This window comes from Hylobates moloch, unplaced genomic scaffold, assembly GCF_009828535.3.
Source record: "Hylobates moloch isolate HMO894 unplaced genomic scaffold, HMol_V3 SCAFFOLD_6, whole genome shotgun sequence".
Classification (NCBI taxonomy): domain Eukaryota; kingdom Metazoa; phylum Chordata; class Mammalia; order Primates; family Hylobatidae; genus Hylobates; species Hylobates moloch.
This window is the reverse complement of record NW_026652281.1, coordinates 107,896,299-107,923,724: the sequence shown is the minus strand read 5'-3', so window position 1 is coordinate 107,923,724 and position 27,426 is coordinate 107,896,299. Positions and strand designations below refer to the sequence as shown.

At 47.2% G+C, this 27,426-nt stretch overlaps 2 protein-coding genes and 2 pseudogenes across 2 annotated transcripts in view; 1 reads left to right on the top strand and 3 right to left on the bottom strand.

Annotated features, from left to right (window-relative positions):
- PKD1L3 (polycystin 1 like 3, transient receptor potential channel interacting) overlaps positions 1-984 on the bottom strand; it is an 80,927-nt gene extending 79,943 nt beyond the window's left edge. Inside the window, 1 exon segment of the mRNA XM_032156057.2 lies at positions 690-984. Within this exon segment, the coding sequence (XP_032011948.1) occupies positions 690-984 (295 nt within the window).
- Positions 985-5,281: 4,297 nt separating this feature from the next.
- Positions 5,282-6,458, bottom strand: LOC116470612 (coiled-coil domain-containing protein 25-like; annotated as a pseudogene).
- On the bottom strand, positions 6,427-8,303 carry LOC116471459 (ATP synthase subunit alpha, mitochondrial-like; annotated as a pseudogene).
- A 2,057-nt stretch (positions 8,304-10,360) lies between these two features.
- DHODH (dihydroorotate dehydrogenase (quinone)) lies at positions 10,361-27,044 on the top strand. The gene is made up of 9 exons (XM_032157799.2): positions 10,361-10,437; positions 13,363-13,575; positions 15,796-15,995; positions 18,355-18,437; positions 22,475-22,662; positions 23,714-23,827; positions 24,517-24,670; positions 24,826-24,985; positions 25,496-27,044. The coding sequence occupies exons 1-9, from the start codon at positions 10,417-10,419 to the stop codon at positions 25,548-25,550; spliced, it is 1,188 nt and encodes a 395-aa protein (XP_032013690.1). The 5' UTR covers positions 10,361-10,416; the 3' UTR covers positions 25,551-27,044.
- The last annotated feature ends 382 nt before the right edge of the window (positions 27,045-27,426 follow it).

The window sequence follows — 27,426 nt, the reverse complement described above, 5'->3', positions numbered from 1 at the left end:
GACAATAGGTAGATAATCTTCCTCTCAGTTTTGCGTTAGGAAACTTAAAGATCAGAATAATGAAGAGATGGCCGGGCGCGGTGGCTCACGCTTGTAATCCCAGCACTTTGGGAGGCCGAGGCGGGCGGATCACGAGGTCAGGAGATCGAGACCACGGTGAAACCCTGTCTCTACTAAAAATACAAAAAAATTAGCCGGGCGTGGTGGCGGGCGCCTGTAGTCCCAGCTACTTGGAGAGGCTGAGGCAGGAGAATGGCGTGAACCCGGGAGGCGGAGCTTGCAGTGAGCCGAGATCGCGCCACTGCACTCCAGCCTGGGCGACAGAGCGAGACTCCGTCTCAAAAAAAAAAAAAAAAAAAAAAAAAAGAATAATGAAGAGATGTTTATTAGGAAAAAAATGACCATCAAAGGTTTCTGTCTTTCAAACCTAGCATAATTCTTTTAGTGAAAGGTTAGGTAAGTTAACTTTAGATGGGTTCTAGGAAAAATTGCATCATTTTTGCTACACAGACAAATCAAAGGCTGTAGCACAAAATGGAAATATTTCAGAGGAAAGATGGTAATGAAGTAAAGTGACTGGTTTTTCTGTATACAAAAGCAGAAAGATTAAGATTTTCTTTTTTTTTTTTCTGTCCCAGAATAAAATATAAGGAAGTTTCCTTCATAAACACTAAACCCCAGAGTCTTACCTGGGTATTTGTTGTCTTGATGCTTTTTCAATGGCATTACATTTTGCCCAATCCACCACTTCTTTCCTTCTTCCAGATAGGCCTGGATGAGATCTTGAACTTCCTTGTTCCAAATATGAGCTAGGAATCCTCTCTGCACATGACAGTAATGCTCTGCTTCCTCAAAGCTGCAGTGAAATCTGTTAAGCTGGTAACAATTATTTTGCCCATGTGGCGCTGGTCTGTTTAGCTCACTTCCTAGAATGATACTTGTTCTGATGTATAACCAAAGCCAGCTTCCTCCTTTGAAGAACATTTTCTCTGAATTGTAGCAAGAAAAAGTGTGGGGGTTTAGCAGCTGCCTGGTCCTTTAAATATATATACTGGCGGGCTTGTCTTATTAGTATTATTCTTTTATGAATTGGGAACAATTTACCAAGGATACAAAAGGTTTTGTTTTGAGGACCCAGGTGCAGTTCCTACAAGCTGAAAACAAATAGCAGAGATCAATAAAGCAATGGCCGTTTTTGTCTGGGGCCCCACCATCTGTGTCTACCTACCAAATATGCCTTTAGCAAATAGAGATCAATTATAAAGCTGAATCTAAGCTGCACTGGGTAGAGGATGATGAATATCTAACATCTAAGTTAGTGCTGCTAAAAATTAATAAGTGTAGCTTTTTCTTTTCTGAGGCAGGGTCTCATTCTGTTGCCCAGGCTGGAGTGCAGTGGCATGATCTCAGCTCACTGCAGCCTCGACCTCCCACCTCAGGCTCCCGAGTAGCTGGGACTACAGGAGTGCACCACCATGCCCACCTAATTTTTTTTTTTTGAGATAGGGTCTTGCTATGTTGCCCAGGGTGGTCTTGAATTGCTGGGCTCAAGCCATCTGCTCACCTTGGCCTCCCACACTCAGCTATTTTTTTGTTGTTGTTAAAGAAAGTTATTCTTGCAGACCCTCTAGGATTGAATTTTTTTTCTTTGAGACAGAGTTTTGCTCTTGCTGCCCAGGCTGGAGTGCAATGGTGTCATCTCAGCAACTTCTGCCTCCTGGGTTCAAGCGATTCTCCTGCCTCAGCCTCCCAAGTAGCTGAGGCATGTGCCATCACACCTGGCTAATTTTGTATTTTTAGTAGACATGGGGTTTCGCCATGTTGGTCAGACTGGTCTCAAACTCCTAACCTTAGGTGATCCACTCACCTCGGCCTCCCAAAGTGCCGGGATTACAGACGTGAGCTACTGCACCTGGCCTGACTTTTTAAAAAAATAAATGTTATTGTGTATATTTAAGGCACACAGCATGATGTCATGGGATACATATACCTATTAAGAAGGTTACTATAGTAAAACAAACATATCCATCATCTCACATTAGTTACCCACTTTTTTTTTGTTTTTGTAGCAAGACCAGCTAAAATCTCATCTAGCATGAATCCTGTCTACTGTATAGTTTTATTACCTGTAGTCCTTAGTTCGTACATTAAATCTCTCGACTTGTTCATCCTACATATCTGCTACCCCCAGGACTGATTTAAATTACTGTATGCTGTCTCTTAAGTACATGCAAACAGAACTAGGCATAAACTCTGTTTTTTTTGCTTGTTTCTTTTTGTTTTTATGGGGTCTTGCTATGCCACCCAGGCTGGAGGGCAGTAGCATGATCATAGCTCAGTGCAGCCTTGAACTCCTGGACTCAAACGATCCTCTCACTTTGGCCTCCCAAACTGCAGGTGTGAGCCACTGTCCCTGGTCCATGAACTTTATCTTAAAACTCGTACATAGACATAAAAACAAAACAATATTAAATGGAAGAATGAATACAAATTAAATACAAACAAAACTGAAAACCAATGAGATCCAAGTTTTGCCAAGCTAAATGGCAGATAAACAGGGTTCTGGCCTATGACTACGCAGGTTCCTTTGAATCTGGCATGCATGCTATTTTATGATATGGGGAGGATTCAGTTCTGATACCACATTTCTTTATCTGACTCACTAAAAAAAAAAAAACCTCTATTCACACAGCAGGTCATTTGGTCTCCACCTGTTGCATACCCATCACATGTATTACAGCTGGTTTTTTCTTGGTGCCAAAAAGTGATTATAAACTCAAACAAATGTGGGCACTGAACCGCTTGGTAGGTTTCAGGGTTAAGATGGTTATCCAGATAGTCCAAATTATGCTTATGTCACTCTAAAAATCAGTACAGAAGTGGTCACCAAAATTATGAAATTCTCTAAAACACAGACTGCAAGAATACATCCTGTTTGAAAAACCCTGCAGTAATCAGCCGGGCGTGCTGGCTCATGCCTGTAATGCCAGCACTTTGGTAGGCCGAGGTGAGCGGATCACTTGAGGACAGGAGCTCAAGACCAGCCTGGCCAATATGGTGAAACCCCGTCTCTACTAAAAATACAAAAATTAGCCAGGCGTGGTGGCGCATGCCTGTAATCCCAGCTACTCGGGAGGCTGAGGCAGTAGGATCACTTGAACTGGTTGGCGGAGGTTGCAGTGAACTAAGATTGCACCACTGCACTCCAGCCTGGGTGACAGGGCAAGACTCTGTCTCAAAAAAAAAAAAAAAAAAAAAAAAACCCAAAGCAAAAACACCAAAAACACTGCAGTAATCAAATGAAAGATAAATGCAGTATGATCCTCCCTTTCAAAAAGTCCAATTAGGGAAGAAAAGGCATAATAATTGTAATTAACATAGGCAGTGAAAAGTGCCAGCCTACAGGGACAGCTTAGGTGCTGCTGTGAAGGTTCAGATAAGGAAGAACTTACTTCCAGCTTTGGAACGAACATATAAAGATGGCAATATTTAGACAGATGAAATGGACATCTCGGCAGAGGAGTTGATGTGAATAAATACACAGAGGTGGGAAGGTGGAAGGTATTGATAAAGAGAAAGAAATACTTGTGTGCGTGTGTTGTGTGTGTGTACATGTAGGAGGTACTTGGTGGAACAGTAGTGGGAACTGTAACCAGAAAATGTGAGTGTTTCAAATGCCAGGATAAAGGGTTTGCAGTTTATTTGGAAGGTTTCTGAGCAGAGTAGTCCACCCTTACAAGAGTTTGTGGCAATGGAATCATCTGGATGTGGGATGCTTTTGTTCTCAAAGTTCACAGAGCCTCAACTTCTAAACATCTTCATATACATACATAAATAAATGCATGATACATCCACACATATGTTTCAAGCTTTTTTTCAGATTAAAAAATGATACTTTATTATAACTTTTAAAATTGCAGAACGTCAGGCTGAATATCATTAGACACATACACAAAACCACCCATCTCTAAAGTCATCTTCTATGCCCTCTCAAAATTTGGCCAATGAATTATGCCTCAGGGAGTTTTCCAGTTCAACCCCATACATAAATGGAAACACTAGCCTTCTGGTTTTGCCCACAGTTCCAAAGTGCTATTACAGGTGGAGTATCTGTTGCAGGAAGTCATTCTTGCTGCTGTGGGTGTGAGTAAAATGTCCATCTGTATGCCTCTGGTCCTGCAGGCTTTGTTCTCTTTCTCCTCATTTTGTCTCCTTCTACAGGGGTTATCTTACATACTGCAATCAAAAGACATCTTCTGCTCAGAATCACAACAGATAGCGAGAGGTTCAAGTGAGAAGTAATGTTACATAGTAAGTTACTGAATCTACAATGAGAAATTGAACTCTGGGGTTACAACTCAAATACGATTTCAAGGTAAAGAAAATAATTACTTGGCTGCCTGGTGAAATGCTTAGTTCCTTCTAAAATCATAATTGCAATATGGACTTCTGCTTCGTGCTGCATCCCAAGGCACCAATCAGGTAACCTACATCTCCCAAATGATCAACACAGCATTCCTTCCTATTTTACCCTCGGTGCTGAGAAATTACTCCTGAGCCCAGAAGTTGTTGCATAGGTGACTTGGGCGACTTGGTGCTCAGGCAACAACTGCCACAGGCCCCACCTTGATGAACACCATCGATTTCTTTAAATATAATGATACTAAGATGGAGGCCCCTGCTCAGAGGAAGCAAAGACGTAAAAGCCAGGACAGGCTGCGCTGAGGGTCACTACACTAACAGACCCAGATGACATGATGGAACGTGAATACTGAAGCCAACAATCTTCTGGAACTCTCTTTTCCAAAACTCTTATGCTGTTTTTTCTAATTGGGAAATCAGGGAAAGGGAAACATTTGCATAATTACCCACCAACATGTTCTTCTTAACAGAAGTGAAGATTATTTTAAGAATATGAAAAGAGTTTCGAGACACCTGTTTTCAGGGATAGACCACAGCAACAGAAGTACTTTTCAGAGTTGGTTCATTTTAAAGTCCATCTCAAGAACAAGGCCCAGCTGGCTTTCACAAGGCACCAAGGCATGTTCTGCCAAAAGCATTTCCACTTTCAGTTATATGCTGTCAAGTTCAACTATTTTATACATATCTGATCGTTTTCTGCCAGCAAAAAAGGTAAAAATTTTTTAAACTCCAAAATCAATCATTTCTGGATAGGAAGAAGGTAGAATTTTGGTTGTATTTTATATTTCAGAACACAGATGAAACCCAAAGTTCTGCAATTGTCTCTACATTCACATCTTTCAAAGGTCCTTTTCTCCTTTTACATGAATTCATCTGAATCATGGCCATCCTGATGTGAAGACATATTTTCAACTTTCATTAGTGATGAATAGCTCCTAAGTTCATCCATTTCTCTCTTCTTCGTGTCTTCTTTTTCTGTCTTTTTCGTTTCCTGAATTTCGGCTTTTTCTCATTCCTCTCTTCACCATCTCTGCATTCTTTCTCTGCTGTTAGGTCTGGGAACCACTCCACTTGGGATTTTTCTTTTTCTTTTTTTTTGAGATGGAGTCTCGCTTTCTCACCCAGGCTGGAGTGCAGTGGCGCGATCTCGGCTCACTGCAAGCTCTGCCTCCCGGGTTCACGCCATTCTCCGGCCTCAGCCTCCTGAGTAGCTGCGACTACAGGCATCTGCCACCACGCCCAGCTAATTTTTTGTATTTTTAGTAGAGACGGGGTTTCACCGTGCTAGCCAGGATGGTCTCGATCTCCTGACCTCGTGATCCGCCCGTCTCGGCCTCCCAAAGTGCTGGGATTACAGGGGTGAGTCACCGCACCCCGCTCCACTTTGTTTTTTTCTAATCGGTTCAGGATCTCATTTACTTTCTTCCCCGTTGTCACATCCTTCTGCATGTGAAAGCCTATCTGCCCCACATCCATGTCAGCTGTTTTCTTCAGGTTAGACCACGGCGTATATACCACATTAACGTTGTTCTTGCAGCCTTGAATGCTACTGGCCTTCACAAGGTGGGCGCAGTCTATCAGCACTTCCTTTGGAATGTCTCCTATATTCTCTCCCTTATGCAATTGAAGGTATACATGAGCCGAAGAGAGTCTGTCCACACGAAACCAGGTATCTTCAGGCCAGCCATGCTTGATCAGATCTTCATGATGATTTATGGGTTAGTAGGAGAGATATAAAACTCAAGGGCCAGGCGTGGTGGTTCATGCCTGTAATCCCAGCACTTTGGGAGGCTGAGGTGGGCGGATCACGAGGTCAGGAGATCGAGACCATTCTGGCCAAAATGGTGAAACCCTGTCTCTATTTCATATTTATCCCTTCCCATGTAAATAGTGCAGGCAGATGAATTAACGCTGCTGCTGGTGAAGTAAAACACCACGATGCTGGCGGCGGTGCAGGGACTCCACCGTGGAGCAGCAGTGTTCAGCTGTGGCAGCTGCCTGGTCTCCGGAACTCTCCTCTTTTTTTTTTTATGCATTATGGAAACTTTTTAATGTGATTTTTGTACAAAAGAAGTATGAGAGTAACCCTTTTACAAATGAAACTAATTTACTAGAGCAAACGATGACAAAACTGAACTGACATTTGATGTGAATCCATAGGAGTTTAAGCTTCAAATCCAGCCAAGAAGTTTGCTACAATCTCCGTCAGCTTTGCATCTGAGTCTTCTGAGATCTTTCCATCAGCCCTGATAGTGCCAACAGGGCTTAGTGCTGGCTGACAACATGAGACAAGAAAGCATTCTCAAACTTTGTAATCTTGCTGGGCTCCAGTTTATCAAGATACCCCCTTACACCCGCATAGATAGCAGCCACTTGTTCTTCAATAACCGTGGGAGAATACTGTCCTTGCTTCAGCAACTCAGTTAGATGCACACCACGACTCAAAAGTTGTTGAGTGGGAGCATCGAAGTCAGAACCAAACTGGGCAAAAGCAGCAACTTCACAATACTGAGCCAATTCCAGCTCATGGTACCTGCCACCCGCTTCATAGTCCTGGTTTGGGCAGCAGATCCAACACGAGACACAGACAGACCAATGTTAACGGCAGAGCGGATATCTCTGTAGAACAATTCTGTTTCCAAGAAGATCTGTCTGTCAGTGATGGAAATGACATTCGTTGGAATGTAAGCAGACACATCACCAGCCTGTGTTTCTATGACTAGCAAAGCAGTCAAGGAGCCACCACCAAAAGCATCATTCATTTTGGCTGCTCTCTCCAGCAACTGGGAGTGTAGGTAAAACACATCACCAGGACAGGCCTTACGATCAGGGGGTCGGTGGAGCAACAGAGACATCTGACGGTAAGCAACAGCCTGTTTGGATAAGTCGTCACAGATGATCAAAGAATATTTGCCATCGTCTCTAAAATACTCTCCCATGGAACAGTCAGAGTAAGGAGCCAGGTACTGAAGTAGGGCAGCATCTGAGGCTGCAGCTGACACCACAATGTTGTACTTCACGGCATCTGCATCTGTAAGTCTCTTCACCAACTGAGCAACAGTGGATCTCTTTTGACCAACAGAAACATACATACAGTACAGCTTCTTCTTTTCTTCAGATCTATCATTGAAATGTTTCTGGTTAATGATTGTGTCAATAGCAATTGAGGTTTTCCCAGTCTTTCGGTCACCAATAATCAGCTCATGCTGACCACGACCAATTGGCACCAAGCTATCCACAGTCTTAATGCCAGTCGGCATTGGTTCCTGCACTGAAGTTCGAGGAATGATTCTGGGGGCTTTCAGACCGATTCACTTATGGGTCTTGGAACCAACTGGACCCTTTCCATCAATAGCATTACCAAGAGCATCAACTACACGACCCAACAGCTCCTCACCGACTGGAACATCCACAATGGTTCCTGTCCTCTTCACTATACCTCCTTCCTTAGTTTATTATTTTCAAACACTACAACGCCAACATTGTCAGGTTCCAAGTTCAAGGACATATCCTTTAAGCCTGAAGAAAACTCTACCATTTCTTCTGCTTGGAACATTCCTCAGCCCATGTACATGGACAACATCATCACCAATACTTAAGACATGCCCACTTTCTTCAAGGTCAACAGAGGTATCAGCTCCAAGAATATGCTCTTTAAGAGTAGAGGACATCTCAGCAGTCCTAGTCTTCTGAAGATGAGTGTTAGAAGCATGGAGGTTCCTTGCAGCAATGAAAGATGAACCCAAAGCATTTCTGGAGACCAGTCCCGCCCACCAAGTAAGGTCATGGGCCACGGCCGCGGAGACGCACACAGACAGCATCTTTGCAGTTTCTCCACAGGTGGTACCTCCACAGCCGCAGCCTCTGGACTGACTGGGACCGTTTCAAGCATTTTTAAATGAAACCTGATGTTGATGAAATCTCTGAAAGTCAAGTCAGGTATCTTACGCAGTGCTGTAATTTCATTTCAATCCTTTTCATAAAGGGTAAAATACTTGTATATACTCTTTCAATACATGCTTTATCTAAGACACAAGCACTCTATCAATAAAAGTTTTAATTTAAACGATCAAAAAATTGGTGAGAGAGTGCTCAGAACTGAGGATCAACATGTAAATAGTTTTTTGTCCCAGATGAGTAATGATTTATGTTGACTAAGGTATGCTGAATTAACTTATTCCATTAAAGTGTAAAGGGAAGACAGGTTGATAAGCATAACTTTTACCCTGATAAATGTTTTCCATGATTTCTATTGCATGTAGACTGAAACACCTAGCATGTAAATTATTGCAGTAGAATCTGTCTCTAAGTCTCAGCTGGGTCTGTGAATTTGTTCTAATTTGATAGCTTCATACGATTGATGAAGCTCAAAAATCGCTTAACTCAAGATATTTCATACACCTTTCTTTTGCTCTAATTTCTGCTACGACAATAATCCAGCTATTTCAGCTGATGGCGGGAACACTGCAACTGGACAAAAATGACACAGATGGGTGTAGAGCCTCCAAACAGTAAGTATCTGATTAATGCTGTTGACACCTAAGTCTACAGAGGCTATTCTCCAACAGCCAGGACATCATTGGGTAAGACATTTCAGAATTCTTGGTGAGGGCACGATTGCTTCAGAGGACTACAAAGTGACACATTAGGTCGTCATAAATCACCGCAGTACCATCCTGGCTAACACGGTGAAACCCCGTCTCTACTAAAAATACAAAAAAATTAGCCAGGCATGGTTGCGTGCGCCTACAGTCCCAGCTACTCGGGAGGCTGAGGCAGGAGAATGGCGTGAACCCGGGAGGCGGAGCTTGTAGTGAGCCGAGATCGCGCCGTTGCACTCCAGCCTGGGCAACAGAGCAAGACAATGAAAAAAAAAAAAAAAAAAAAAAAAAATCACCGCAGTAAATCACACTCCAACCGGTCTGCACACTCAGGGTCTTGATTAGAAACAGTATTTAAAAAAATACCTCTATATCTGTTGCACCAGAATGCCAAGGTATAACCAGGGCACTTTCTCCAGGAGGCATAACAGGCGCAGAGCCAGGGAAGGGTCTGACACTTTCAGGATCTCAAGAAATTTTTTTTTTGGTTATTTTTCTTTGTTTGTTTTTGAGACAGAGTCTCGCTTTGTCGCCCAGGCTGGAGTGCAGTGGTGCTATCTCGGCTCACTGCAACCTCCACCTCCTGGGTTCAAGTGATTCTCCGGCCTCAGCCTCCCGAGTAGCTGGGATTACAGGCGCCCACCACTACGCCCGGCTAATTTTTTGTATTTTATTTTTTAGTAGAGACGGGGTTTTGGGTGTTGACCAGGTCTCGAACTCCTGACCTCAAGTGATCTGCCTGCCTCAGCCTCCCAAAGTGCTGGGATTACAGGCGTGAGCCACCATGCCCGGCCTCAAGAAAATGTTTTAATTTTCTTAAAAAACCTTAAGAAAAATCAACTTTTAAGTTGAAAAAGTTTATATATTAACATATTCATCTATATGTCAACACAGCAGTAAAATTTATTTTTTAAAGTGATAAAAACTGTACAAATATTTCTGGTGTGAAACACAATGTTTTGATGTCTACACTAAAATAACTTCAGGAAGAAGTCCACAAAAGTCACAAGGCGGCCCCGGCAGAAAGGCAGCGGTGTGTGGCACGACCTCAACACCTGTCTCCCTCACAGAGCCCCCTCGCGGACTCTTGGATTCGAGGCTGCGGTAGTACGGACAAACACCGTGCAGCGCATCTATCTCCGCCAACAGCCGGAGACCAAGCGGGCAGGCCGGAAGGAGGGCGGGCGGAAGAGGCGTGGCCGCCACTACTGCGCACGTGCACCCAACCAGAACCTGGGGGTGGTGCCGGGCCTTCCCCCCTGCGCGGAGGCGTCCGCTCAACCCTTCTGCCCGGCGATTGGTGGGTTGGCGGCTAAGGGGCGGAGATAGGAGGGGCCGCCGCCATCTCCTCCAATGGAAGGGAGACCGGGGCGGGCTTAATGACGGAAGGAGCATGGCGTGGAGACACCTGAAAGTGAGTCCCGCGAGTGAGCAATGTGAATCGGAAGCCAGGCACCCGGGGGGGCGAGAACGGGGTGTCAAGCCGGGCGAGGCATGGACCGAAGGCGGCTCCGGGAGTGTGGGCCCCCTGGGACATGTGCGTGTTTCCGGGAGCGCCTGCAAATGCTCGTGCGTGTGCATTTGCACGTGGACTCAGGCGTCTGCAGACAGCGCCTGCAGGTCTGGGTGGGTGCTGATCTGAGTGTCTGCGCCTGGGCCATGTTTTGAGCCTGGCACAGGGGTGCTTAGTGAACACATGACCGCCTAGCGTTGTGTGCAGGATCCAACGGGGAAAGAAACTAGAGTAGGACATGCTCCCAACCCTTTTAGGTAAAGTTTTGTTAGGGCGGGGGGCTCTGTGAAAAGTTCTCAGTTGTATCCCCGTATGTAATAGGTGTTCAGGTATTTGTTGATTGACATGGGGGGGGGGGGGGAGTATAGTCTCCAAGGGAGGCAGTGAATACCTTGACTCTCTATTTAATTGATTTATTTGAGACGGAGTCGCGCTGTCGGCCAGGCTGGAGTGCAGTGGCGCGATCTTGGCTCACTGCAACCTCTGCCTCCCGGGTTCAAGCGATTTTCCTGCCTCGGCCTCCTGCGTAGCTGAGATTATAGGCGCGCGCCACCACGCCTGGCTAATTTTGGTATTTTTAGTAGAGACTGGAGTTTCACCATGTTGGTCAGGCTGGTCTCGAACTCCTGACCTCGTGAGCCTCCCAAAGTGCTGGGATTACTGGCGTGAGCCACTGCGCTCGGCCTGAGTCTCTTTTTAAAATAAATATATGGAGAGAGATGGGATCTCACTGTGTTGCCCAGGCTGGTCTAGAACTATTGGCCTCAAGGGATCTTCCCGCCTCAGCCTCCCAAAGTGGTGGGATTACAGGGGTGGGCTACCGCGTCCAGCCAATGAATACTTGATCTACATCTCTTTAGCAGCTTGGAAGGATCCTTAAAAGCAAATCTGATCATGTCATTTCCTGGCTTAGGGAACAAAACCCAAGTCTTTATTTTGGCCAAGATTCCTGCTCCTTTCTCCTGCCTCGTCTTAAGCCTTACTTTCCCTCACTCCTCTGTTCCACACTTTCTCCCTTTTTCATTCTTTTCTGCTACTGAGAGAGCCTTTACACTTTTCCCTCTCCCTACTGCCTTCTGGTTAACTATTTTTTAAAACAGTTGAACCAGAATAGGTTCAGAGAGACCCCCATCAACTCGTTTATCCCTTGAGTATCAGCTTTAAGTCATTTCCTTAAGGAAACCTTTCCTTACCTCTAAGATTAGGTTGAATACTTTCATTACCTTATACTTTTTATCCTTTATCACAGTTGCTATGACTACATATTTGCATGATCATTGATTTCTGTCTTGTCGCTTCATAAGATCACACTCTCCACGAGGGTAGGGGCAAGATGTGTTTTGCCATCTTTGCTCAATCAGTATTTGATGAATGACTGAACTAATGAATGAATAACTCAGCATCTGGCAGTGATAGAGAAAAGCATTGTGAACCACTTTTGATCCAATAAGACCTGAAGCTTCTGTTTTATATTTTACACCCCTGTTATCTTGAAATGGAATACGTGTATAATGTCTTTGTATGTATACATTTTTGAGAGAGTCTGACTCCGTCGCCCAGGTGGAGTGCAGTGGTGTGATCCCGGCTCACTGCAGCCTGGACCTCCTGGGCTCAAGGGATCCACCCACTTCTGCCTCCCAAGTGGCTGAGACCACAGGCGCACCACCATGCCTGGCTAATTTCTTATATTTTGTAGAGACGGGGGTCTCACTATGTTGCCCAGGCTGGTCTCAAACTCCTGAGCTCAAGCAGTCCTCCCACTTCAGCCTCCCAAAGTGCCGGGATTACAGCATGAGCCACCAAGTCCAGCTATGTGCAATTTTTAAAAGCCAGCATAATTAATACCCTAACTGGAATATAAAGGAGAAAATGTAAAAGTAGTTTATATTAATAATAAAATTACATGTATTTCAGTATGTAAATATTTCTATGACTCCCCTAGTGAGATAGTTGTGTTTAAATCTCTACTTAGAAATGCAAGTGCACAGGTGTTACATTATCAGACACCCCAGCAAAGCACTGTACAATTCCCGATGAGATTTTCTGAAATGGTGAACAATTCTTGGGAACGTTCCATGCGAAACTGTACAGTTGTCCCTCAATTTACAAGATACTTGTACTGTATGTGAAAACCATGTGGAGGCTGGACACGGTGGCTCATGTCTGTAATCCCAGCACTTTGGGGGGCCAAGGCAGAAGTACTGCTTGAGCCTAAGGGTTCAAGACCAGCCTTGGCAACATAAAGAGGCTCCATCTCTTCAAAAAATTGGCTGGGCTTGGTGGCATGTACCTGTGGTCCCAGTTATTTGGGGAGGCTGAGGGGAGAGGATTGCTTGAGACCAGGAGGTCAAGAAAGACTGTGTTTATGTGGTAAAATATAGTTTGGCCTAGATAATATGAACAGATAATTTTTACCCACACGAATGTCAGAATGTTCAAAAGTCGCATAGGAAATGGGGCAGTTCATGTCAGATAGTCTCAAGCCGAGAAGGATGTCTGACTTTATGGATTCCTGCCCACCACATCTATTAGCATTACCCTGTCACTGTAACCAGTAGCAGTGTCCACCACGATCTCCCTAGAGGACAGTACTGTCCCTCTTTAAATTTCTGGCCTGGAGTCCCAGGACAGCCTTTAGGGCCTGAAGAGGGTATATAGGCAGAAGTGTAGATACAGCCTCTGACTAGAGACCATGTCAGCGGAAGGCTAAGGGCATCTGTTTCATGTGAACTGCTGTTATGCCTTCTGTGTGCCTGAGTGTGAAGGGCTCAGGAAGGGTGCTGCAGCTTGGCCTGGGGGGCCCCCCTAATATGCTCTTTTTTGCAGAAGCGGGCCCAGGATGCTGTGGTCATCCTGGGGGGTGGAGGACTTCTCTTCGCCTCCTACCTGATGGCCACGGGAGACGAGCGTTTCTATGCTGAACACCTGATGCCGACTCTGCAGGGGCTGCTGGACCCAGAGTCAGCCCACAGACTGGCTGTTCGCTTCACCTCCCTGGGGCTCCTTCCACGGGCCAGATTTCAAGACTCTGATATGCTGGTAGGTGCTCCCAGATACCCTGTACATTAAATACAAAGGTGAAGGCTGACGTCTCCTAAACTTCTCAGCTGGGACTGATCTTTTTGAAAACCAGAACCCCAAGTGAGCAGTGGGGATTTGGAATTCAGTCTGAGCATTATTATTTTATGTCATATAATTAGCAACGATGATTATCTGTTACGTATATGGGATTGTGTTAGGCGGTGTTCTTGTTTGATCCTCCCAGCTGCTCCATGAGCTGGATCCTGTTACCATCCCCAGCTGTGGATCAGGAAACCGAGGAACAGATTAGTAGCATAAAGGAACTCAAGTCACACAGCTAGGAGGTAGCAGGACCAGGATTCAACCCCATGGAGTCTGATGCTGGCTTCCCGCCCCTTGGCCACTGTCCTGCCTTGCTGAGGTCGCGGGTAGCTCAGTCTTCCCCTCGGCTAAATGGGGAAGCTGTCAGAGTCATTAAGCACCAGTGCGAGGCAGGAGTGTTGGGTCCTAGCCTCACTCAGCCACGTGTTCAGCACACGGGCCCTCTCCACATGCTTGAAATCTTTGGCCCAGAGTCCCAGGAAAGCCTTTAGGGCCGGAAGAGGGTGTGTAGGCAGAAGTGTAGATACAGCCTCTGACTGCAGAGGCCAGTGTCAGCGGAAGGCTAAGGGCCTGTTTCATGGGACCTTCTGGGCTTAGTGCAGCAAACCGAATAAAAGAGTCCCTATCCTCATGGAAGCTGCTTCCTCATGGAAGCCCTGGCAGTTTGCTTTTGAGAGGCTTCTTACCAAATGGGAGGACATCAGAATGATTTGAGTGTGAAAATGCAAACAAGAAGCCCTCAGAACTCTGGGGGGAAGGGTCACTGTTATAAGTTAAAGGGGCCTTCACCGCATTTTCCCTTCCTACCTTAGACTCCTCTTCACTCTCTGATTATATGGTGCTGAGCAGACGTGTCATTTCCCCTGACTCGCCATGCTCACACACTAACAGGCATTGTAGGCTCAGAAAGAGCACTCCGTTAAGCCATCCTCACCCAGACTGCTAGTGTGAGAGCCCTGGAACCAGTGTAAAATGGGAGTGACTAATGAGTGGGGTGCAGAGATGGGGTGAATTTAGAAGGAAGGGCAGGGTGCCTCAGGGTGCAAGCTGTGTCTGTATAAACACAGATGACAGAGATAGGCAAACCTGACCTCTGAAGGTGTCGTCCTAAACACCGCTGCGTGGGCCCACACTTGCAGCAGCTCTTTTAGAATGTGACTCAGACTTTTTAACTGGTAGCCAGGACTCTTGATTTCACAACTTTCCTGGTTTAGCGCTTCACCCTTCACCTATGTCAGGCATGTTAGAATCCCCCGGGGGTGCACTTGGAATACTCAGATGCCCTGGCCTGGTGCCAGACCAGTTTCACTGCCACATCTGAGAGCAGGACCTGAAAGCTGCCAGGGACCTTTGTGGTGCAGCCAGAGCTGAGAACCGTGGTCCTGGAGGAAGGCCTTTAGTCCAGCCACACATCTTGCCTACCAGTCTCCTGAGGTGCTGTGAGCATTCTCACCTTCATTTGTTGTTCTTCCTTCTTGGAGCATCTCTCTTAATCCCCCGCTTCCAGGATCCGAAGGTGTTCACCCTGGGAGGCCTTTGCTAGTCTCCTGAAAGGTCGCTGGAGCCCATCAGTCAGTTCTGCCCAGCTGAACACCTTCCTTCCTCTGGTTCCCCGTGGGAGGCTGGGGGACGTGGCTGGGGCTTCTTGCCAGGCTGGATGAGGAGGGACGCAGCTGGAGCTGATGTTTATTAAGCTGATTAAAGGGTTTTGCTGCTTGACACGCCTTGGTTTCAGGGAATCACTATCTAGGGCCTGATTCCAGTGAGCTACTCTCTCCCACCAAGGCTAGTTGGTAAGAAGGTATGAACCTTAACCACAATTGGAAAAGACAGTGCTTGTCTCCTGTTCAACCCACGGTGGAAACACCATTTCTTCCCCCAGGCTTGCTAATAATAAAGCCCCGTGGTTTTCAAACTCTAGCAGGCGTCACAGTCCCCTGGAGAGCCAGCACTGTTAAAAATAGGTTCCCCCAGTGCTCCATTCCACCCCCAAAGATTTTGACCTTGGGGGTGGGCCCTGGGATCTGAGGTTTCACAAGCTTCCCAGGTCATTCTGATGTAGTCGTGCCAGGAACCATGCTTTGAGAAATACCGGGATAGACTTGCGTGCCTCTGACTTTGTCTTCCTCTTCCCAGGAAGTGAGAGTTCTGGGCCATAAATTCCGAAATCCAGTAGGAATTGCTGCAGGATTTGACAAGCATGGGGAAGCCGTGGACGGACTTTATAAGATGGGCTTTGGTTTTGTTGAGATAGGAAGTGTGACTCCAAAACCTCAGGAAGGAAACCCCAGACCCAGAGTCTTCCGCCTCCCCGAGGACCAAGCTGTCATTAACAGGTGGGTGAGCGGCCCAGAGTTAACGGGGGATGCCCTCTTTCCAGCTGGGCTTTCAGAGATGTAAGATCTGCTTCTGTTTCTTTCTCTCATACAATATGGACATTCTTCTGTCATTTGGAATGTTCAAGAACCCTGTTCAGCATCTACTATGTGCCCCAGGCATCTATCTTGAAAAGCAGACTTTGTTACGTCCATTTAACAGTTGTGTAGACAGAGGCTCACAGAGCTAAATAGCTCCGCTTCAGTCACGGAGATAATAAGCAGGAGAGCTTGGGCATGGACTGGGCGTATTGGACTTGAGAGTCTGTGCTCTGTCCATGTTGTTTCTCCAATGCTCTTACTCGACACTGTCCAAGAGAAATGCAATGTGAGCCCCATATGTGATTCAAAGTACGCTAGTGACCACATTAACACAGTAAACGGAAATGAGTGAAGTTTATACTTAAAATTATAATTTAGTTATATTTAATGTTACAAGTATTTTAAAAAACATATATTTAAAACACCATAAAAAGTATTAATTTGCTGTTTTTACCTTCTTTCGCCTGTACCAAGTCTTCAAGAGCCAGTGTGCATTTTACGTCCAGCACCTCTCCCTTTGGACCAGTCGCATTCCCAGCAGCCAGTAGCCACATGTGGCCAGCAGGCTTGTATTGGCTAGCACAGCCCCAGCCTTTAGCAAACAGGAAAATGTAATAGTCAACATGCACAGCTGCTCTTAGTAAGAGAAATCCTTCTAGACTGTATAAAGCCCTTCCCTTTGTCATCCCTGGGCAATTTTTACTGCAGCAAACCCAAAAGGTGAAGAAGTGCCTACTTTTTGGTAAGAGGATTTTGAAGAGCCTCCTTGGGGAGATTTCAGTGGGCCTTTCGATAGGCATCTTTGGGGCCACTGGTGGCCTCCTGGGAGACGGACCTGTAGGACATTTACTTGGCCGTGCTTCCTGCTTTCTTGTGGTTGTTTCAGGGAAATTCTCCAGCATTAGAGATCAAGTTATTGATCTTTCTGCTGCATTGCAGGTGGGGATCAATATCTTCAGAATTGGCCAGGCAAAATATATTTGCTTATCATTCAGCTGCTACAGATAACTGCAGGTGCTGGGATGATGGTACTTGGTGAATCCTATAGGTGAGCAGGGGTGTGAGATAGTGCTCTGAGCACTGTGTGTGCGGCCTCCTGGTTGCGTGGCATGTGGTGAGTGTGCAGTAAACACTTAATGAATGGGTGAAGTTATTAAGTTATCAAATATGTGTGCCAGTGTGTCTGTTATTATAGATGCTTTTGGCTCTAACAAAGTGGCTTAAACAACAGGCACATTTGATATAATTTTCTTCTCATAACAGGTGCAATGGGCAGGTCCGGGGTTGGTTGAGCACCAGGGCAGTGTTGAGACTGGTCCAAATTCTCTGGGCCTTCTCTTTTTGCTTGTCAGAGAACGACCTCAGCTGCAAGTATTATGTTCTTACATGGACACCCAAGATCAGAAAGGAAAAAGGGCAGGGATGTTCTCAGAGGCTCCTAGTAGGCCTCACTTGTGCCTCAGTGTCTATACTTGGGCATACACTTATGCTTCCCTGCCAGCAAGGCTGGGAAAGGAGTCATTAGCATTTTTACCCTGTATCGGGGCAGATGGGTTTCACTGGCAAGGAGGAAGAAGAAGGGGACTGGCCACTAGGTCAACACCCACAGTGGGGCTGGGGATACAGGGATGAAAGAGAGATGAGGTCCCTGCCTTCGGGGAGTGTCTAGTGACAGTGACAGAGGGATGAGAGAAGTATGAGATGTTGTTCACCCTCAAGAAGATTGTAACCTAGGGACCTTAAGCATATATGTATGTATCTATCCAGAGTCAGGAGAAAGGTAGGTCCAAAGCTCTGTATGAAGGCCAGGGGGATGAGGGATCCTTAGCAGCTAGGAGCTCTGTGCAGGAGGAGAGGGAGCGTTTGCTCTGAGCTAGGAAGAGAGGTGATTTTCACAGGCAGAAAGCATAGGGAGATGGAGTGGCTGCAGGGGCTTTAGGAGGCTGTTTGGGAGCCCAGGCAGGAGGTGGCAAGTGAGCGTGCAATTCTCAAGAGAGTGGCTGGGTAAGGCGTGGGGATCCAGCAGGTCTGGGGCAGCTGCTGCTGAGTCTGGGCTGTTTCCAATGCTAGTTGGCTGAGCATTTGCAAATTTTAATCTTTCCCTGGGTATTGGATGGTGTTCTGGCAAGTTCTCTAGGAGCCCCAGGGGTGTTTAGACCCTGGTAGTGTAAGAACTGACTGTGATTTTTTTTTCTCTTGTTTGAAAAAGTCCTAAGTGTACAGGAAGTGGCCATGGTGCCCTCTCACTCTGCCCCTCCCGTCTGCTTGTGCTCTGCAGGTATGGATTTAACAGTCACGGGCTTTCAGTGGTGGAACACAGGTTACGGGCCAGACAGCAGAAGCAGGCCAAGCTCACAGAAGGTAAAGTGGGGTTGTGTCAGAGGGCCTTTCTTATTTATTAGGAGGAAACGTGGGAGAAACGCTGGGAACATTTCTAGTGAAATAAACATGATTGAGCAATAGCAAAAACCACTGAGGACCTCAGGGCACCTCTCCTAGAGTGATTTTCCTGGTCCCACACAGCTTCCAAGAGTTTAACTGGATTTCACAATTTAGCAAATACTCACTTTGCCTCTGCCTCGTTATGTAACCTGTTACCGTAACTAGGGAGGCCTGAAAGCAAGCAAAGCAAAGCAGCTGGGCTGTGATCACACAGGCAGTGAGGGCAGGAGCAGGACTTGAGCGTCATCTTCCTGTGGCCCACTCTGTCCTCCCTTTCTTGTCGTCCATTGTGTAAATAATGTTCATTAATTATAGAAGACTTAGTAAATACAGGGAAGCATAAAGAAAGAATGTTCAAGAAACAGATACTCCTCCCTACTCGAGGATAACCAATATTAGCATTTGGGAAAATATTCTTCATGAGTTGTTTTGGAAACTGCTCATTTTTGGCTCGGCACAGTTCACACCTGTAATCTCAATACTTTGGGTGCCCAAGTTGGGAGGATCACTTGAACTCAGGGGTTTAAGACCAGTCTGGGCAACATGGTGAGATCCCATTTCTCTAAAAAAACCAAAAACAACATGCATTTTTTTTTTTTTTTTTTTTTGAGATGGAGTCTCGCTCTGTCGCCCCAGGCTGGAGTGCAGTGGCCCGATATCTGCTCACTGCAAGCTCCGCCTCCTGGGCTCACGCCATTCTCCTGCCTCAGCCTCCCGTGTAGCTGGGACTACAGGTGCCCACCACCATGCCAGGCTAATTTTTTTTTTGTATTTTTAGTAGAGACGGGGTTTCACCGTGTTAGCCAGGATGGTCTCGATCTCCTGACCTCATGATCCACCCGCCTTGCCCTCCCAAAGAGCTGGGATTACAGGCGTGAGCCACTGCACCTGGCCACAACATGCATTTTTGAAGATGCCTCCGGCGATGCAGGTGTTCTCTGTGGCCTCTGCTTCACTCACTCTCAGGATGCACTTAGTGGTCGCAGCCCTCTGTTGTCCTGACTCTAATGCCCCTGGGACCCTCTGGGATTGTGTGGGGCTGTGGCCGGTAGCGACCGTTTTCTTCTTTGGGTCCCTCTGAAACTCCTTCCAGGGTGTCTTAGTCTCAGATAGTCCTGGTAGCAGGATGAAGAAACCAGTGGATATGGGATTCATTTCAGGAAGTGAGGTGGAAAGGGCTGAGGCACTCAGCAGTGTCAGATTTGGGGAACGGGAAATTATCTTTTGGAAACCCCTGGCTTGGGTGGAACCAGACCCTGCTATACTGCAGAGCAGCCCACGTGGGGACCTTTGGAGCTGCTGCACTGCAGAGCCGCCCACGTGGGGAGTTTTGGAGGTCATCACAGGACTTGCATGATTTGTGATGCTTGCCCGCCTTCCTGCTTGCTTTTTCTCCTTGGTGTCTGCAGTGCAGTGTCCTGGCTTTATCCCCTGTTCTTCCTCACCCAGCCCTCCCTCCCTGTGGCCCTCCTGGTCCGTGGAGTGAAGCACAGCCTGCAGCAGTGCTCTGCATGGATGTGTCTGCCAGCAGCTTAGGGGCCTTCATGGCAGCTTCTGGTTAGCACCATGCCAAGGAACACGCGTTGACAAAAGCTTTGGTGCCCTCTAGGGACACAGTAATCCAGCAATTTCTGTCTAACTCCCAAATCTTGTCAATTTGGGCAGATGACTCCTAATCCGTTAGCTACATGAAAGTGATATTCTCCTTCAAGCCAGTTTACTTGTGTGGAAAAGAATTCAAGCTTACAAATGATCTTGGTTAGATGGGTGCTAGACTGGGAAGCTTGGAAACCTTATGATAAACCTTTTGTCTAATTGGATTCTTTGTTGTTTTGAGACAGAGTCTCGTGCTGTTGCCCAGGCAACAGTGGTGCAATCTCAGCTCACAGTAGCCTCCGCCTCCCGGGTTCAAGTGATTCTCCTTTCTCAGCCTCCCGAGTAGCTGAGATTATAGGCACCCACTACCATGCCCGACTAATTTTTATATTTTTAGTAGAGACAGGGTTTTACCGTGTTGGCCAGGCTGGTCTTGAACTCCTGACCTCAATTGATCCACCCACCTTAGCCTCCCAAAGTGCCGGGATTACAGGCGTGAGCCGCTGCGCCCGGCTTCTAATTGGGTTCTGCTCCTCCCCTCCAGTCCCCACCCTGGAAAGTAGCTACACTCATCTCATTTGCTGATGATGCGAGAGTGTGATTGGGGTTTGGGAAGGTGGTGAGCAGTACAATAGATGTTTGATACTCTCTGGCCTGACAACACATTTTGTGAGCTGCTTGGTGTTCTAAGTCTTTTCCCGACTACTCAGATCGAAAATACAGCCTGTACCATTGATGTACCACTCCCCATGAAGATAAGATAGTATCTTAGAAGAAGTCAAGTAGAGACAACCCGTTTCTTTTACACATAGTGTGTTTCTGAAAATGTATTTTTTTGGAGGTCCAAAATGCAAGTCCATTGACAGTCCCATGGATTTTTAAGTAAGCTGACCTCATTGCTTACATGTAAACTGAGACCCTCTTGAGAGTAAAAAGGGGCAGGTGTTAACAATGATGCCCAGGCTAGGGGAGTAATCAGGTTGTCTGGGGAGCACCGAAGATACCGGGTACCCTCAGTTATTATATGAGGGAGAGTCCCTTTCCTCAGAGAAATAGAATTATAAGTTAGAAAACAATTACACTTCTACATTTTAGGCATGAAAACATTTGGCCAGGCATGGTGGCGCACGCCTGTAATCCTAGCACTCTGGGAGACCAAGGCAAGCAGATCACTTGAGGTCAGGGGTTTGAGACCAGCCTGGCCAACATGGTGAAACCCCATGTCTACTAAAAATACAAAAATTAGATGGGCGTGGTGGCGCATACCTGTAATCTCAGCTACTCAGGAGGCTGAGACAGGAGAATTGCTTGAATTCAGGGGGCAGAGGTTGCAGTGAGCTAAGATTGTGCTACCACATTCCAGCCTGGGCAACAGTGAGACTCCGTCTCAAAAAAAAAAAAAAGAAAACATTTTCCAGTATATATATATACACACACACATACATGCATATATGTGTGTGTGTATATATATATATACATACGTTCATATATGTATATACACACACATATGTATATATATACATATACATTCATATATATACACATATATACATATACATTCATATATATACACATATATACATATTCATATATATACACATATATAAAATCATATATATATATATATTTTTGAGACAGAGTCTTGCTCTGCTGCTCAGGCTGGAGTGCAGTGGCACGATCACGGTTCACTGGTGCCTCAATCCTACTTAGGCCTCCCGAGTAGCTAGGACTACAGGTGTGCACCACCGCGCCTGGCTGAGTTTTCAATTGTAGAGACAGGGTTTCACCATGTTGCCCAGACTGGTCTTGAATTCCTGGGCTCAAGCAATCCTCTGCCCTTGGCCACCCAAAGTGCTGGGATTATAGGCGTGAGCCACCGCACCTGACCTGTTGTTCAGTATTTTATACATATTCTTTCATTTTGTTTTTTCTTCGTAACTGTACATCCAGTCAACTGAGCGAAGGCCAACAAGCATCCCTTGAGGTGAGCTTTGCGGGCCTGATGTGCCTATTGAGTTCTGTCTGTTCTCAGTTTTATTCAATTTATGAGGCCCATCTTTTGCCCCACAAGTATTTGCACTAATTTGTCCATTTTCCATGAAAATTTTAAAAATAAAAAGGGCAAAATGCAGCAAAACATCCTCGTAGCTGCCCAGACTTTGCTAGACAAAGCCAGTGAGTGGTTTTGGTCAGCAGGCAGGCCCAGGCCGCAGTTGAGCACCTGTCAGCCGGTGTTGGGCAGGTCAGATTTGGAGGGAAGACCAGCGCGGCTGTCCACGGGTGGTTTGGTCAAGGACAGCCTCAGAAGGTGGCACAGGAAATGGTGTGTGCGGTGCAGGCCTGACCAGCGATGTTTGCAGATGGACTGCCGCTGGGGGTCAACTTGGGGAAGAACAAGACCTCAGTGGACGCCACGGAGGACTACGCAGAAGGGGTGCGCGTGCTGGGCCCCCTGGCCGACTACCTGGTGGTGAATGTGTCCAGCCCAAACACCGCCGGGCTGCGAAACCTTCAGGGAAAGGCCGAGCTGCGCCGCCTGCTGACCAAGGTGGGCAACTGCACCCCTTCTCCAGGCCCCGTCCCAACAGCCTGTCCCACCCGCTCCCCTTCATTCTCCAGGGCGAAGCTTCAGCATCACCCTCAGAAGCTGTCCTTAGAACCTGGACCAGTAGGACCCCTGGCTGTGCCTTCCCAGAGCCCCCTCTGATCCCCTCTCATGACACTGATTATACGCGACAGTGACAAATTATCTGTCCCTGCTGCTGTAAACCACAGGGTCTGTAAGAGCAGAGATCACGTCTCTCTCATTTGTCACTCTGACCCTAGCGCCCACAGCTCTGAGTGAACTGAAGGACTTCATCACCCAGTACCTGTGGTAATATTTCCTGGTTATCTTTTAGGAATAAAAGTCTAAAAAAGGTTGGGCACCGTGGCTCATGCCTGTAATACTAGCACTATGGGAGGCCAAGGCGGGTGGATCACTTATAGCCCAGGAGTTTGAGACCAAACGGGGCAAAAGAGCAAGACCCTGTCTCTACAAAAAATTTAAAAATTAGCCAGGCACAGTGGCTCAAGCCTATAACCCCAGCTCCTTGGAGGCCGAGGCAGGCAGATCACTTGAGCTCAGGAATTGACCAGCCTGGGCAACTTGGCAAAACCCCATCTTACAAGAAATACAGAAATTAGCTGGGCATGGTGGTGCACACCTGTAGTCCCTGATACTCTGGAGGTTGAAGTGGAAGGATCACCTGAGCCCAGGGAGGTGCAGGCTACAGTGAGCCGTGATCATGCTACTACACTACAGTGTGGGTGACAGAGTGCGACCTTGTCTCAAGAAAAAAAAAAAAAAAAAAAAGAATAAAACACCCTTGAGCTATTAGCCAATGCCCACAGGATCCCTTGGCCTAAAAGAATGGAATCGGATCCATCTCGACGGTGCTCCTCACATGTCTGAGGGCTGGCTTTCCTGAAAAGGAGAAATTGTTCCTGCTTTAGTCTGATCGCTTTTGTGGAAACCCACTGACCTGCAGCACAGGTCACAGCTGCACTGCGGGGCTGTGGTCTGCGGGGTCCCCAGCTCTGGCTGTGTGTCGCCCTAGGTGCTGCAGGAGAGGGATGGCTTGCGGGGAGTGCACAGGCCGGCAGTCCTGGTGAAGATCGCTCCTGACCTCACCAGCCAGGACAAGGAGGACATTGCCAGTGTGGTCAAAGAGGTTTGAGTCGGGGGCTGGGCCCAGGGTGTGCCTCCCATGGTCTGCAGAGGCCGTTTGGCCAGCTGGGCTAGCCCAGAATGGCGTTCTTTGTGATTTCCTCTCCTTGGTATTCAAGGCTGGTTTGGTGTCTGTCATGGTGTAACTCACCCTGTGGTCAAAAGCGAATGTTGGAATAAATGCTTGAAGGAGTTTTTCTCATGCCTCTTCCTCTCTCTCCTCAGCCGTATCCAGCAAGGTTAAGGCTTGAGCTTGGCTTCTTGGCCAGTCTTGACTGGGACTGAAAATTCTTTCTCTCACTCCTCTCTCCAGCCTGTCTGGACAGCGGGTCTCTGTGGCATAGGAGAGTAATGGAAACAGACTGAGCCCGGCCATCATGGGTTCAAATCCTGGTTCCACCACTTACTACCTGGGGGCCTCAGACAAGACACTATAGTTGGGTTGCTGTAAGGACTGGACCCTGTCCTAGGGGAATGTTGTGGCTGGTCAGTGTGTGATGGCTGCTGTTGTCATGTTATGGCTCATTCTAAAACTTGTTGAGGAAAAGATGAGTAGTGATGTCTGGTGTAGCTCTTGCTTTGGGGGCTGTAGGTGTGGGTACCTGGCCTGGCTGCTGCCTTCGACCTCCAGAGAAGTGCCTCTGGGTCCTTCGGTGCCATGACTCATGGCTTTTTCTCTATCTCGCACTGCAGTTGGGCATCGATGGGCTAATTGTTACGAACACCACCGTGAGTCGTCCTGCTGGCCTCCAGGGTGCCCTGCGCTCTGAAATAGGAGGGCTGAGTGGGAAGCCCCTCCGGGATTTATCAACTCAAACCATTCGGGAGATGTATGCACTCACCCAAGGCAAGGTTTCCGGTGTTTGTGTCTTCAGATCTGCGTGTGGCTTGGGCTCCTGGGTCGTGATGGGGATCATCATTCCCTAATCTGCCTTGATTGCAGGGGACTCTGGGGCTGAAGCCATATCCTTCTTTACGGTGTCGCCATGTGCTTCTCTGTAGGCCGAGTTCCCATAATTGGGGTTGGTGGTGTGAGCAGCGGGCAGGACGCGCTGGAGAAGATCCGGGCAGGGGCCTCCCTGGTGCAGCTGTACACGGCCCTCACCTTCTGGGGGCCACCCGTTGTGGGCAAAATCAAGCGGGAACTGGAGGCCCTTCTGAAGTGAGTGAGGTCATGTGTGGCTTGATATAGAAGTTAGGCAGAGGTTCATTCAGATTACTCAAGTCAGTGAGATACTGTTGATCTGTTTCTTATTCATTCAAAAAGGAGTTGAGGGGTACACTCTGAAGGGGAGAGAATTCTGGGTTACTCTTTTGATGAAGGACAAACAGTGCCAAGGAGAACTGAGGATTAACCTCCAAGGCAATGGTGTTTCTAAGGTGGAGTTGTCCATTCGCTCGAGGGAGGGCAGCCTGAAGAATCCCATCAGCATTCCCATTAATTAAGCAACACTGGTTCAATGTTGGGAGCTGTCAATACTTAAAAGCAATTTCCTTCCCACTCTGTTCCTACCTGGGTAGAAATATCCCTAGGTCTCTGGGTGAAGAGTGTAGAGGAAACCAGATGTGCCTGGGCCGGGATGATGCGTTTCTGGGTGAACGTGGGCTTCCTGTAAGAGCAGGGCCTGTCCTCCACTGTTTGCTGAAATTGCTTTGTTTGCTCTTTTTCCAGAGAGCAGGGCTTTGGCAGAGTCACAGATGCCATTGGAGCAGATCATCGGAGGTGAGGACAGCGTCTGTCGGGAAGCCTGATCTGGAACCTTCCCAAGGACTCAGGCAAGCCTTTGTGGCTGGATCATGACAGGAGGGACTCCATCTTGAGCCATGTCCCCCAGCCATGGCATGGCTGCACTGTAAACGCCAATCGGGGGGTCACCAGGATCAACTGCAGGCTTTCTTCAGTCCCTTGGTCAGACCATAAACTGCATTTGTAATTCTTTGTGGATTCAAACCCTAGGATCCATCAGTCTTGCAAGGACATTGAATATTAGGAGGAAAAAGTCATGGAGAAAATAAAGCCATTTAGAACCTGGATTTCAACGCTAGCCCTTTCTGGTTTGCCACACGCCCTGCCAAGATGCTGCAGGTCCATCCAGGCCTCTGCTATCTGCATCTGTAGTGGGCTTCCCAGGAACTTGACTGTCTTTCATTTGATCTTTATTTTTGTTTATTTAATATTTTAAACTTTATTTTTAAAATATTTCAAACATAAGGGCGGGGTGTGGTGGCTCATGCCTGTAATCCCAGCACTTTGGGAGGCCGAGGCGGGTGGATCGCCTGAGTCCAGGAGTTGGAGACCAGCCAGGCTACCATGGTGAAACCCTGTCTCTACCAAAAGTACAAAAATTAGCCAGGCATTGTGGCAGGCACTTTTAATCCCAGCTACTCGGGAGGCTGAGGCAGGAGAATCGCTTGAACCTGGGAGGCGGAGGTTGCAGTGAGCCAAGTTGCACCAGTGCACTCCCGCTTGGGAGACAGAGCAAGACTCTGTCACACACAAAGCAAACAAACAAACAAACAAACAAATTTTCCCATTTCTCTCCCTCCCTCTGTCTATAACATGGATAAAATACTCACGTGTTATGTATTTATTATTGCTGAGTCATTGGTGCCTTATTCTTAAGTGTTTCAGTCTGTATCTCCTAAGCATCCTGATGTTAGTTTTTTGATTATAAAATTGGCCTGCATTCTTTACTAGCAATTCAAATGGTACAGCACTCTTGAAGTGTAAACATTCCTGTTCTTCCTCACTCCACTCTGCAGACATGCCTTTCTGTCTATCCTCCCGGACTTTTTCCCCTGCATAAAGATGTTCATTTTGTACATACACTCAGACATACATGTGGCTGTATTTTTTGTATACCGATTTCTGGATGGAATGCACACTGTTGTTTTCTGTTTAGTTAACTTTACATTTTCAAACAAATGACATCATCCCACAAATACAATTCTGCCGTTGACTTTCTTTACTATTCTTATGTGGGCATGGTTCATGCTGGGCCTCGGTCTTTTGAGTGGGGTCTATTTAGCCAGTCCCCTGTTGTGATCACGTCGGTAACTTCCGGCGTTTTCCTGTCACCATCGGTGCCTCCGTGAACACCTTGTGAATGTGCCTTTGCCTTTGTTCTGGTGTCAGTGCAGAGCAGGGTCCAAGAGGCGTGACAGCTGGGCTGAGGGGCTGGCATGTTTCACATTCTGATAGATAGAGCCAAGTTGCTCCTATCAGGTTTTCAAGCTGCCCATTTCCCACCGTGGAGACAGCAACAGAGGGGACATCCCCAGCTCCTCTGGCTTTGCCTGTTCAAAGCTACCCTGTGAGGCCTGAAGACAGAGCTGCCCTGAAGGCAGTTCATGTCCACTGAACAGACTGTGGGCTGGACGCTGTGCCAAGGGCTTGACGTTTCCTCTTTAAGGATGAGGAAACGGGGGCAGAGAGGCGGCTGATTGTCCAGTGCCCCTGCGTGGAGGCTGCTTGGCTGGGCTCGAGCCCAGCGGTGTGGTCACAGAGCATGTTGTGCCGAATGGCTCTGCCATGGACCAAGCCTTGGCTGCTCTAAAAGCTGGCTCATTGCCTTCTGCTTCTCCAGATTTGTTCCTTACTCC